Genomic DNA, 14,367 nt, shown 5'->3' on the forward strand with positions numbered 1-14,367 from the left:
GCGGGTACAAATTTTTGTCTTTTAAAAATCATTTAGATAGTTACATGGGTATAGAGGAATATGGGCCAAAAGCGGGCAATTGGAAATAGGAGTTTTAAAAAAAAGGGCGGCATGGACAAATTGGGCCAAAGGGCCTGTTTCCATGCTGTAAACCCCTATGTATACTTCAATAATGAAACCTTACACTTTTTCCAGACAAAAGGTTTACTAAAGTTTTAAGATAAAACACAAATATCCATGTTGGTTTCTAACTGCAATTTCACCATAATTCTCAGTTTCAACAATGCTCTCAGGAAAAGGCAGAATGCTTCTCCAAAAAAAGCAAAACTAATATTCCATTATATTTTGTTATGCAAGATATTGGCAAATAATAACGATCTAAGTGTATGCATATAATTTGAGACATAAATTTAATGTGAAAAAACAGACTTCCACACTTGAACTATTTTAAAGCCTATATGGAGTGGAATCTATCCAAATATAAAAATCAAAATGCATTCCCTTGTAAGGGAAATGGTGTAAGCTGGTAAGTGTCAATGAATGACTGGTACTTGTTACAAATAGGTCCTGGGGTAATTAAAATTAGTAGGTCTCCCAATATCAGTAGATATATAGTTCTTGGGTACAGCTTTATACATCCTTCATTTAATCAACTAAACAGTCATACAAATGGATAGAATTGGCATTGAATATCAGTCATTGTGATTGATCTGCTTTTACACTTATCACGGGTAGTTCTTTCTCTAACTGGTCTCTATCATTGTTTTCAAAAATATACCACTGGGGAAAGTTTCAACTGCTGGGCAACTGTTTCTCACCTTAACAAGCAAGTACTCCCCTAACACCTTTTGTGTCCTCAGGACATCCAAAAGTGCTCTAAAAATCCAGTAATTATTTCTGAAAAGTTACCACTGTGTTTTATGAAAGCAGTAACTAAGAAATGACAGATAGATTATGTAAATACATTTAGGTTAGACACTTAGAAATACCTTCATGAAATAAGACTAGCTATCCAAGACAACTCCCCTAATCAAAGGCAATTGAGGATGGACACCTTGCCAGCAACAACCACAGTCCACGGCTGAATGGAAGGAATACACAGAAGAATGAAAAGGCACAAAAGTTTTCAACAGTGGCATCAATGATTCTATTAATAAAGCATAATTTCCTCTGGCCAAGGGAGGTCTGCTAGAATTCCTATTCCAAGTATCAGCTTCGCACAATGGATTTTATTGCTGAATTACACATTTGTGGAATTAAACTCCAATCTATGATTTGTGCCCAGCTATCTAGGCAGTGTGGATGAATGCTGGATAACCATGCTTTGGACGACATATTAAGCTGTTAGCTCCACTGGTTCAGGTGAATGTTTAGCAACTGAAGTACTCCACAAGGCTCAGAAAAAGGCACTGAACTAGGGATAAACATACTTCAGCAATCTCAAACTTGTTTACATGCCAATTGCTCCTATGCTGAGGAAGAGGCATCTGTCATCATTGTTAGTTGAGGAGATGGAAGTTAAGCGTTAACTCAAATTTATACCGTAACATTGAGCCACAACTTTATCAGCTGGGATATTAACAATTACTGCTGGAATAAATTCAGTGGAATGAGCTGATGACTAATTAATCATTTTATATGACCAAGATATAGCACACATCAGATCATAATGACACGATAGTAGCATTCTGAAAAATTTGTGATTATCCATGAAGCAGAACCACATTATCAAAATAAAATTTACATCTGCAAGGAGGAGAAATCTTGGCTTGCTAACAGTGATCCTGGAAATTGAATACAAGTAATTTCACATAGTATGGGAGTATTAACCAACTAGTCTTGAGGGAATATTACATCTGCTCTGCTATTTTGATTATTTCCTTATAGGGGAATATCTCTGTCCTGTGATCCAAGATGAGACAGAATTTGATTTTTTTCAAGTAAACTTATTTGGCATTTAAAGCATATAACATTGTGTTGTTTAGACACTTTTAAAGATGAGATCTTATGAAGGCACATGATAGAATTAGTAGTTTAAAGCAACCTAAAATAAGGTTTACTATTTGTTATTCTGGGCATTCAATGGCAATTACCAAGACAAATGAAAATACAAAAAAAACCGGTGGCCAGATATCATAAACATGTAATAGGGAAGCAGTGGCACACCTGATTCAGTAAACATAACTACCTTCATCATAGTGGTGCAATATATTTTAGCCACATGTTTTTTACAGGACTACAAAGGAGGATACACAATGAATCCTCCAAAAATCAAACTCTAGATCTCAGGGGACAATGAAGACTCCTGACTCTTCTTCAGAGTTGTACATACTCTCCACAGATGCTGCCAGACCTGCTGAGTTTTTCCAGCATTTTCTGTTTTCACTCCTGTCACTTCAATGTCTAAAACCAATCTGGATTACCCTGGCATGTAAATAGCAGAAAGCTTCGTGGTTATGTAGAATTTTTTAATATCCCAATCCAGCTGTTCAGCTTGGTCAGATTGAGGCTTCTACCTCTCCATTGGGAAAGGCCATAGCTAAGCAAGAGAAACTATGTTGAACCAAGAGATTTCATCAGTCAGAAGGTGACATAGTTGAAGCAATTGCCACGGAACATGGTGTTGCAGGAAGTACCTTAAGTGGTAAAAAATGTTGTTCTGCCTTACAACCCAATGCAAAGGTCAAAACGGAACCATTTTGGAGCTCATTGTGAGCTTCAGCTTTAGAACCAGTGACAATAAAAAAAAAATCATGAGAGACCTCAAGAGAATTGTATCCAAGGATTGTGTGACAATTGGCACAGCTGCACAAAGGAATTTCTTAAATGTATGTCCGGGGCCATGGAAATATTTCACCTAAATTGCTTCAACCCACACAATTCTATCTTTGACCACAAGATAGAGCTAGGTGTTGTCCAGGCTGTGATGATTAGACACTAGTTCAGATGACTGATTCGGAAATTGTTCATTACTGTTCATCTATTCCTGCAAAAGCAAAGTGTGCTGCTGAAGTACACGGTGTGCTCTATTCATCATGCCATCCGGTCACATAATTGGTGGCAAATGAGTCGCCTTTGCATGTGGAAGGAACCAACTAAAGTTGGATGCATCTGTCAGGATCTCTCAAGAAATTTTCACCTAGATACATGTGGATGTCTTGCAAAGCAGATCTTAGAATCATGGAAATGATTCTGTACAGATCTGTTTCATAAATGCTTACAGGAAAAGCACAGGAGACAGTGGTAATAGCCAGACTCTACAGAAGATTTAGCACTATTATTGTTTCTTCTCTGCCCAAAATTTCCATAAGTACTTTTCATGTTTTACTGATCAATCTTGTCAGAAATATATATTAAAGATCATGCTGGGCAGAGAACAAAACATTTTACTCTAAATGTTTGAGGCAAGTGAATCCTACATGTATTTCACTTGATATGATCACAAACAGAGTCAAGTTAAAAATTTAAAGCACTATAGGATGGCTACAGCATAGATGCATGTCATTTGGCCCATCAAATTTTCACTGTTTTTCATGTAAGCTTCAATTTCAAAAGGTAGCCCATTAGATCGTAGGGTTCTTAAAGCCAAGCTTAACTTTGTTCTCAACCAATATTTCCCCAACAGGGGTCACTAAGTAATGATCACAGAATAATAGGGCTGGATTTTAAGCCCCTCCCCCCCAACAAGCCAGCATGTTTTTGGCAGAGGGGAGGGAAACATGTAAAATATGATAGGTGGTTAGCCCACTGTCTTCCCACCCACCTCTGACATGGTCCCCATAATACAACAGGCCGAAATCGACAACCTGCTTGCCATTTAGAAAAAACTCAATCATGGGCAAATGAGTTTAACAAGCCAATTTGTCCAAATATTACACTGCACCTGCTATCGCGTGGGCAGGTAGGCCAAGAGTAAGACGTTTGCCTCTTCACTATCTGGACTGAGAAAGCAGAAAATAAGAGGTACATATTTTGAGGGGATATCCCGTGTCCACCTCTCCCCACGAAAAAAAAATGACCACATCTCCCCTTGATGCGCCTCCCTATGCCTGGTCTCCAAAACACATCCTCCCAACCCTGTCCCTTGAGTGCTTGATCCCTTATTATCCTAAAAGCCCAAACATAACTTAGTCCAGGATCCATTTCTCTCCTTCCCGTGGTGCTGCCTGTAGGCTTATTTATGCTTACTACTCAGTGCTGCCGATCAATCAGACTGGCAAGTAACATGCATTTCTGTAAAATTCAGTCCTCAGGTGGGCCAATACATCTCCTCAAATCTGCAGCACCAGTATTTCTCCATATGAACACCTAGTGTAATCTCATTCTCTCACTTGACCTCCATAAAATGTAACTTTTTTCTTCATAAAGCAATTATCTGTCAAAAGAATTGACAGATGGGGCTTCAACAGTTTGGAATTGAGAATTTTACTTTCATACCATCTTCTGTAAACAATTTTTGTAGCCTTTCCTTAAATTTCTTTAATGATGTTTATAACTTTGTGACCACTCATCACCATCTTGTCGTCTTCACTTTTATCTTATTATTACCCTTCATAATCTTCAAGACCTTCATCAGGCCACCTTGTCACCATTTCAATTCTTATGAAAAAAGCCTGAAGTTTGTAAAAACTAATTAAGAGTAAAATTAGCCTCCTCAGGATTAACTGACATTATTTACAGAACATAATACTACTTCTCAACTGGGTTGCTGTTGAAGCAATAAGTGCTTTATACAGCTCATCCTAAAATATTACCTCAGTGATTATGAAGAAGTCATCGCCTGGTTCACCCTGGACCACAATTTTCTCCCCATCTTCAAACTGGACAGGTTCCAGTGCATCAGCTACTGTCAAACGCTCCCATTTGTCCAATGATTCTGCAAAGTGAAAAAAAAACCATCATCATTTATTCTGGTAAATGTATCTTGTGGATATATTTCTTATGTTCATTCAGGTTTTTGTCATTGCACTGTTTTGGATGGTGGATGGGGTTAGGGAATGCAAGGGAAGACAGGTAAGCTACGTCATCATGTTCAATAATCAGACTTTAAGGAAGTGTTACGTTCACTTTTTTTTCACTTATAGTTTCTTGCCAATATAACAATCATCCCACTTCAAAGCTTGTGATTCAAAGTATGAAAAATAGTTAGGAATTAGAAAGGTGTAACATGGCATTACATAAATGCAGTTTTTCTTTCCTGTGATGTTTAATGGATAAACATTGCACTTACTGAAAGGGAAATCCACTACCACAGATCACAGCTAAGTTAAGCTAGTGGATAAGATGACCTAGGAATTAAAAAGGCCTGACTTTTTTTTTAGCCACCTCAAAAAAAATCACACGCTTGCATATATTTGGCATATAACTCAACTCCCTTTTCAGTGACAATATACATCAGTAGTCAGCCTCAATCTTTTACAGCACAACTGAGTAGTAAGCGTAAATAAGCTTGCAGGCAGCACCACGGGAAGAAGAGCAATGGATCCTAGACTAAGTTATGTTTGGGCTTTTAGGATAGTAAGGGATCAAGCACTCAAGGGACAGGGTTGAGAGGATGTGTTTTGGAGACCAAGCATAGGGAGGCGCATCAAGGGGAGATGTGGTCATATCTTGTTTTGGTGGGGAGGGGTGGACACAGGATATCCCCTCAAAACATGTACCTCTTATTTTCTGCTTTCTCAGTCCAGATAATGAAGAGGCAAACTTCTTACTCTTGGCCTACCTGCCTACGTGGATAGCAGTTGCAGTGTAATATTTGGACAAATTGGCTTGTTAAACTCAATTGCCCTGTTAAACTCAATTGCCCATGATTGAGTTTTTTCTAAGTGGTAGGCAGTTTGTCGATTTCGGCCTGTTGTATTATGGAGACCATGTCAGAGGTGGGTGGGATTACTTACTGGTACCTTATAGCAGGGTACAAGGGACCAAGTAGGCAATATGAGCTGTGTTGTGAAAAATGCACGAGAGTTTAAGATACACCCACACAGAAAGACCCTGTGTGGCAAACAAAGATGGTGATCACCCACACAAACGCCTGTGGTTCAGCGTAAAAGCCAGCTCCCACTTTTGGAGGGATTTTTCAGGGCTTCAGATGGTGACTTATATGCTGTCTTTTACAGTAATTATTAAGCATTGTCAATTAAATCATATATATGGAATCTTTTTTGAGTTTTATTTGTGAATGATGTGATTATATAAGGTAGATAAACTAATTTTGAATTTTGCCATTGCCCAGTTTTTACTGGAACTCTGACTCAGTAATGTCTTTGGAAAAAGTTTAATCTTTCTGGGAAAGTCAGGCAGTTGGATAAAACACATCTGCCAAAAAGCTTACATTGTTAACAGAAAGATTCAAACAAATTTACATTCTGTTAAAATCTGAGAATTGCTCTAGGTGTCAAGAATCCACCTGTCATACCAAAACAAGAGCTGCGGCTGCTGGAAATTCCATTTCACCTAACATACCAGCTTGCCACTGTATGATGGAAGACAATAGTACTGTTCAAAGATGTCAGTAAGCAAACTACCTTCAAATGTGGGAAGGGATGCACCACCATAGACACTATGAGAATAAAGGCAACACAGTGATTGGCACAGTGCCAGGGACCCAGGTTCAATTCCGGCCTCAGTGATGGTACCTGTGGAGTTTGCACTTTCTCCCTGTGACTGTGTAGGTTTACTCAGGGTGCTCCGGTTTCCTCCCATAATCCAAAGATGTGCAAGTTAGGTTAATTGGCCATGCTAAATTGACCCTAGTGTCAGGGGGATTAGCAGGGTAAACGTGGGGGGGATATGGGAATAGGCATTGGGTGGGATTGTGGTTGGTACAGAATCAATGGGCCAAATGGCCTCCTTCTGTATTGTAGGGATTCTATGAACTATGGCCAACAGATGTGTAACTTGAAGGAACACGTTATATTACAGCTTCGTGATGCAAGGGTACACAATCAGACTAAGAAATAGTGCCTATGATAATTCAGAACTGATTATAGGAAAATCTAGCACATTGAAAAGATTAAGTGCCTGCTGCACAGTACCTATTTAAGTATAAATTTGGCTTAATTGGAGCCACTTTCACTTCCACATCAAGTTATAGGTTCAAGGCATATCAACAAGGCTGACATTTAAGTACAATACTGAAAACAAGTGTTCTACAGACACTGAACAGAGCAGTGACCTGCATGTTCTGCTGGTTTTAGTAAAACTTAAAGATCCTATGGCAACATTTAAAGAGCAGAAAGTTTTCATTATTTCGATTAACATTTGTAGCTTAATGGATACCACTGAAAAAAGATTAGATGGTCATTCGTTTCATTATTTTTGGGGTACTTTGTCTGGTCTACAATTACTAATGAATTGTCTACTTAACAATAGTCACTCACTTCAAAAAATAATTATATGTGAAGAACTTTACAACATTTTGTGAGAAATGGGATACAGCTATATAAATTCAAGTCCTTCTCACATAAAAATTCTCAGATGAAAACCCAAAGTTGATCATTTTAGTTTAATTGCTTAACCTCAAGGAAGTTTCAAAAATTGCTATATTTCTACAATTCTATGATTTTGACAATGAATGAATGATTTTGGCTAATCTTCACTATGATGATAAATGAGTTCAAATTCTATGGTTGGTCACAATTAGGTACCTAAATTATCTGCTAACTTCCCAGGCTTGGTTCATAGTCAATATTTTCTTGGAATTATATCTACCAACGACGGAGCGCTTTTCTATGACAATGAGATGCAAAATTGGGGGATAGGACATCGCACATGTACAGTGCTTTATCATTAGTTAGAAGGCCATGAAAGGCTCATTAAGGGCAAGGACAATTGGGACACTTACAGCCTGAAAAGAGCAATGGCAGCAGTGAGCTCAAGGAGGACACAGATTGGTGAACCGTTGTAGTAACAGTATGAATGGTAACAACCGGCTGGAGGCAGACAGAAGTTGCACAGAACTGGATGACATTTGGGATGTGGCGATCTTGACTTTGGACTAGAGTAAACACAGTAGGAAGTCTCACAACACCAGGCTAAAGTCTGACAGGTTTATTTGGTAGCAAAATCCACTAGCTTTCGGAGTGCCGCTCCTTCGTCCTCCAGATGAAGGAGCAGCACTTTGAAAGCAATGGATTTTGCTACCAAATAAACCTGTTGGACTTTAACCTCGTGTTGTGAGACTTTTTACTGGCGTTTGGGAGCCAGCAAACAGTGAATGAAAAAATGAAAGTAGAGATACATTCTAAGTAAAGAATAGGTTTTCTCAATTCTGTCAATTGGCTGAAATGAGGTGTAACCAAAATCCAATATATAAATAAATTCTGACCAAACTTCATAACTTAAATACAGAGTATTATTTTGAAAGAAATCATCATGTCAAGAATAGCAAGGAAACACAAATTAAACATTTTAAACGGGCTGTGGAAAGGAATTTTTCTCTTTTACAAGATTAACAGTCAAGCTCAATGTGCTTTGTCAGAAAACTAAGGAACATTTCAACCACCTTGATTAAATTTTAAACATCACTATCCATGTCAGCAATGTCAGAGTTCTGCTCCAGCAGAATGGCCGGGAGACAAGCAGACTTGTTTATGACAGCAGCCATAGCAAAGATGCTAGTGGCAGCAGGTTTTCCAGCACGGACAAGAAGTTCAATCATGGAAGCAGCAAGCAGACAGAAAAAGGCCTACGGAAGTCGGATCATCTTCAAATAATGAAATTCAAATGGATGTTTTTAGTAGGGACCTTTAGCTATAAATTAAAAATACAATACTGAAACAGCAGCGAATAAACGTCCATCTGATGGGGACAAGCTTAGGCATAGATCTAACAAGCTCCAGGACAGGATTTTCCCATCCTGCCTGCCACAGGAATCAGTGGGTGGTAGGGGCGGACCATGCAAAGGTCTGTTGACCTCGGGCTGGATTTTCTGGTTTCGACTGATCACAGCCTGTAAATCCCCACACCAGAGTGTGACACCTCCAAGATTGAAACTCCTTCTCAGTATTGCCTAGTAGCAACACAACCCGGTGTTATTATATGTTCACACGCCATGCTGAGATTTTTCATAGGAATTGATCTACCTGACAATTTTCACAAACCAAACTGAATATCAAAACAATGAGACAGATGTTAAAACTAAAATAAATCCAATGATATTAATTCAAAATCCAATGATATTAATTCACATAAATCCAATGATATTAATTCAAAATACATTCATACTAGAGTTCATCTTGGCTGGCAACATCCTTGATAGCAAAAATGTACCATGGATATTAAAACCTACGATAAATGCTCCCACCTTTGCTAATGACTAATTAATTATCAATAGTGTTTGGCATAGGAAAATAAAGTTTTTGCTTTTGTGAACCTTTTCATAATATTTATAGCATACATCCTTCAACCACTAAACCAGATATGCATGCATTTTTCAAAGAAAAACCTGAATAATGTATTTCAATTTTCAAAAAACTACAGAACCTTGATCAGAAAGTTAAATAGAAGGCAAACTTAACAAAAATGAAGATATCTAATAGAGATAGTTACTCAATGCCAATTTGAAGATGTATGTTTGTCAATTATGATTACTTTTTACATTTCCTGTACCTTAGATACTACAATCTTATTACAATGCTGAAGAATCAATGTTTTGTGACAGTGTATATTTTTCCCCTTCAATGGAATTTGCATTCTGCTAATGACAACTGATCACTCAGACTTACATCCTTGTTTTAGTTATAACTGAGGGACAAAAACAAGACCAAGTTTCATAAGAACATAAGAAATAGGAGCAGGAGTAGGCCATCTAGCCCTTCGAGCCTGCCCTGCCATTCAATAAGATCATGGCTGATCTGTCGTGGCTCAGTTCCACATTCCCGCCCTCTCCCCATAACCCTTAATCCCCTCTCTTATCAAAAACCCATCAACCCACGTCTTAAAAATATTTAGCGAGGCAGCCTCCACCACCTCAACGGGCAGAGAATTCCAGAGATTCACCACCCTTTGAGTGAAGAAGTTCCTCCTCAACTCCGTTCTAAACCGCCCCCCCTTTATCTTGAGGCTGTGCCCCTTAGTCCTACTGTCCTTCCTGAGCGGGAAGAGTCTCTCCACCTCTACCCTATCCATCCCATTCATCATCTTATACGTCTCAATGAGATCTCCCCTCATTCTTCTAAACCCTAACGAGTACAAGCCTAGTTTATCCAGCCTCTCCTCATAGCTCAACCCCCTCAACTCCGGTATTAGCCCAGTAAACCTCCTCTGCACTCCCTCCAAGACCAAAATATCCTTGCGTTAAGTACGGCGACCAAAACTGCACACAGTACTCCAGCTGCGGCCTCACCAATGCCCTATACAGCCGCAGCAAGACTTCCCTACTTTTATATTCAATCCCCCTCGCTATGAAGGCCAGCATCCCATTTGCCTTCCTGACCACCTGCTGCACCTGCAAGCTGGGTTTTTGCGACTCATGCACAAGGACCCCGAGGTCCCTCTGCACCGTCGCCTGCTGCAGTTTTTCGCCACGTAAGTAATAGTCCTTCCTACCATTGTTCCTACCAAAGTGGACCACCTCGCACTTGCCAACATTAAATTCCATTTGCCAGTTCCTGGCCCATTCGCCCAGCCTATCTAGATCCTTCTGCAGACTCTCCACATCCTCCGCGCAATTTGCATGGTTATCTAAACATAAAAAAAAGCCTTGAGCAATAAGTTAAATGGGTTTTAAGGATTTTAACAAACTATAAAAACATTAAAAGGAGGAATGCCAAACTGTTCAACTCTGTGATATTAGTTTTCTTAGCCCAAGAAGACGCACAAAAGGGTAACATCATGCTCCTTGGGAATAAATTCTCATGTCTTAATCAGACTGTGACTAAACATTTCAGTTTGTTCCATGGATTAATTTATTACACCATCCTTCTTTCCAGTTGCCCACATATGAAATCAGTAGAAGTATAACTATTTGTATTAAACAGCAATGTAATAGATCTTTGCAGGATATAATTCAGACACAGAATTCCACTGAAGGTAGTCAATGTGTAAGAAGTTCCCAAATGTCAACCACTTCACATTCTTTGTGTGTTGTGCTGCAGGGGCTACTTGAGGTCAGCTAAAGTATAGTGTTTTTTGGCCCAAGAGTAAAATACTTAAGTATGAACAAAGACTTGACACCAGGCAAACTATATGTGTAGCAATAACCAGCATTAACAGAGTTGACAACTGACCCAAAATGGAGACTTTGCTCAAGAATTCCTCATACATCTTCCGCTTTCTCAGTGTGCTACCCTGATCAAAAAGAAAGGAAATATGAAAATTAGTGGATTTGATTTGTTTCAGCAGCTGGTACTTATTTTCTTCTGCGTAGTTAAAACTTACCTATCTACTATCTAGTATATAGGCCTTGGGCAAGAACTTTGGCAAAAAGGGAAGACATACCAATATGTATTTCAAACATGACAAAAGAAAACGACAGATTCCTCTGGATAAATGTCCACCCAATTTAGCATTATCCACTGTTATAACACAACTTCACAATGGAATTCATTCAAACATCATAACCTGAAAATAGTCAGTCAATTACAGCTAATTTCTTATTTCAATTTATTTCACATTCATTCTTATCTACTCAAAAAAATTAGAACTCTGTTGTGTGAAGAAGATATGAGATGTACACACATCAGATTATTTATCATGAATTAAAACTCATGTTGGTCTTCTTCAAAACCACTGGTTTGTGGTTTCTGTAGAAAAAGGGACTGAATGATAGAATGACCCCCGAACAGTGAAATCCCTCAATGTTACAAGATAAAACTGAATTTGATTTATTTACTCACTGTAATTGGTCCCGGTCATAGGCAATTGAAAACCCTATATAAATTGTAAATAAGAGTTCTGGTTTTCCATTTTCATACAAAAACAGAAGGAATCATAAAATACAATCCCCAAAACATCTGGAATCCCATGTGATAAAAACAGAATTTGACTTCCTAGTCACCATAAACCAGCAGCCTCCCCAACCTTTAATTGCATATTTGAACAATTACGCTCATTCATACAGGTCAGTACATCTTCCCAAAACAATAGTTAGAGATGATTCTACAAGGTTCACTGATTCTAAGCCACCTTTACCTGCTAACTGCATAAAGTACGAAATGTCATCAGGGGCTGTTTTTAAGGCTAAGAGAGTATACTAAAGGGTCACAGCACTGACATTTTAAATTTTATGAGACCTGACAGGTTATACTCTTCCTTTGAACCTGAATACCCTAAAGTTATTCTACATACTCTTGTGTGTATACATGGCTATTATTAAGGTTTCAGTATTGTTTTCTGCCTGGGGGAGGACCAGAGAAGAGAGGCACTACAAAAACATGGCGGGAGATAATTTTGATCCAAAATTATATGGCAAAAGAAAATGATGTGCTAGCAAACTATATTACTTTTAATAAGTTAAATGTGATATGTCATATATAATTTAGTCAGGAAAGAATTCTCCAAATATTGCTCTGGTTTTCTTTGTTATTAAAAAAAGATCAAGGCAGTTTCAGTATTTAATTACATTTTTAGGTGCACACTTAGAGTTTCAAGGAAATGAAAGCAAATAATTTTTACAACCACAGTTGCATTTTAGTATAAGCAATATCATGTACAGAATTCACTTTAAATGCACAGAATAAGAAAGTCATACAATTCTGTGGTGATTAAATTCTTCTCTTACCATCCCTTTCCTTCCTATTTTTAGGCTCCACACCATCTGGCCCACTATTGCAGGTAACCTCTCCCCAAAGCCTTCGCTAATGATATTCTGAGTCTAAATGAAAATGGTCTAGAAACAATTATTATTCCAATTCTTTCATAAAGAGGGCAGCTAACAAACAAGATAGGGAACTTGGCTAAGTCACAGATCAAATGTGTGTGTAATAGCATTTAGCTCTATGCCACCAGCACCCCTATCAATGCCTCAACTGCCTCTGTGCTGTAAGACTGCTCGTCTGTCATTCAGGTTTGGGTGATTCAGTTTCCTCCAGCTGAATGCTGGGAAGGCTGAATTCGTCATCTTGACTCACACCACAAATTCCACTCCCTTACCACTAATTTCACCCACACCCAGCAACTATCTCAGGCTGAACCAGGCTGCTCACAATCTTGGTGACCTGAGCAGCCAGAAGTTCAAACTCCAAACCCTATTGATCACATACTTTCACTTCAATAACATTACAAAACCTGTATCTTCCAATTCAATTACTCCAACACTCCCTTTGCTGGTTTCCCATCCTCCACCTTCCAATCATTCCAATTTCTCTAAAGCATGGTGTTCCACACCAAGTCCTACTTGTTCACCATTTTCATCTGTGCTGTTGTACATTGGTTCCCCAAACCCTAAAGTTCCAAAGAGGAATCACGTTGGGCTCAAAACATTAACTCTATTTCTCACTCCACAGATGCTGCCAAACGTGAGTTTCTCCAGCACTTGATTTTTACTTCAGTTTTCCAGCATCCACAATATTTTGCTTTAATATAAATTTAAAAGTTTTTGTTGTCTTTAATTCCCTGCATGGCTTAATCTAATCCCTTTTCTGCAAATTCCCCTGCCCCACACTCCCTTCCTTCTATCCTGCCTCCTTCTATCCATTGACTTCGACATTGTGCATATCTTTCTTCCACTTGGGTCCAATATCTGGAATTCTTTCCTTAAACCTCTCCCACTCACTGCAAATTCTATCCCTTCCATTGAATCATCTTTCGGCCCATTGAGTCCACACGGACACATTAGAAACACCTGAAATCCCACCTAATCCCATTTGCCAGCACTTGGCCCATAGCCCTGAATGTTATGACGTGCCAAGTGTTTATCCAGATACTTTTTATAGAATGTGAGGCAACCTGCCTCTACTACCCTCCCACGCAGCACATTCTGGACTATCACCATCCTTTGGGTAAAAATTTCTTCCTCCTTAGAGACTTACAAGATAATGAAGGGGCTAGATAGGGTAGAGGTAGAGAGATTCTTCCTGCTTAGAAAAGATTGCAGAACTAGAGGGCACAGCCTCAAAATAAGGTGGGGAGGGCAGTTTAGAACAGAGTTGAGGAGGAACTTCTTCACTCAAAGGGTGGTGAATCTCTGGAATTCTCTGCCCATTGAAATGGTGGAGGCTACCTCGCTGAATATATTTAAGTCACGGGTAGATAGGTTTCTGATAGACAAGGGAATTAAGGGTTATGAGGAGAAAGCGGGAAAGTGGAACTGATCCACTTCAGATCAGCCATGATCTTATTAAATGGCATGGCAGGCTCGAAGGGCTAGATGGCCTACTCCTGCTCATATTTCTTATGTTCTTATGTTCATCCCCCCTAAATTTC

The 14,367-nt window shown here is 38.9% G+C and overlaps 1 protein-coding gene across 1 annotated transcript in view; it reads right to left on the minus strand.

Moving 5' to 3' along the window:
• The window catches only part of prkar1b (protein kinase, cAMP-dependent, regulatory, type I, beta), a 157,210-nt gene that overhangs the window by 30,754 nt on the left and 112,089 nt on the right, over positions 1 to 14,367 (minus strand). Inside the window, exons 8-9 of the mRNA XM_080206839.1 lie at positions 11,232 to 11,292; positions 4,755 to 4,876 (exon numbers count right to left, since the gene is read on the minus strand). Of these exons, the coding sequence (XP_080062965.1) occupies positions 4,755 to 4,876; positions 11,232 to 11,292 (183 nt within the window). The remainder of the gene's footprint in view (positions 1 to 4,754; positions 4,877 to 11,231; positions 11,293 to 14,367) is intronic.

The sequence above is a fragment of the Carcharhinus amblyrhynchos genome, chromosome 18, assembly GCF_965287045.1.
Source record: "Carcharhinus amblyrhynchos chromosome 18, sCarAmb.v2.hapA, whole genome shotgun sequence".
NCBI classification, from domain to species: Eukaryota; Metazoa; Chordata; class Chondrichthyes; order Carcharhiniformes; family Carcharhinidae; genus Carcharhinus; species Carcharhinus amblyrhynchos.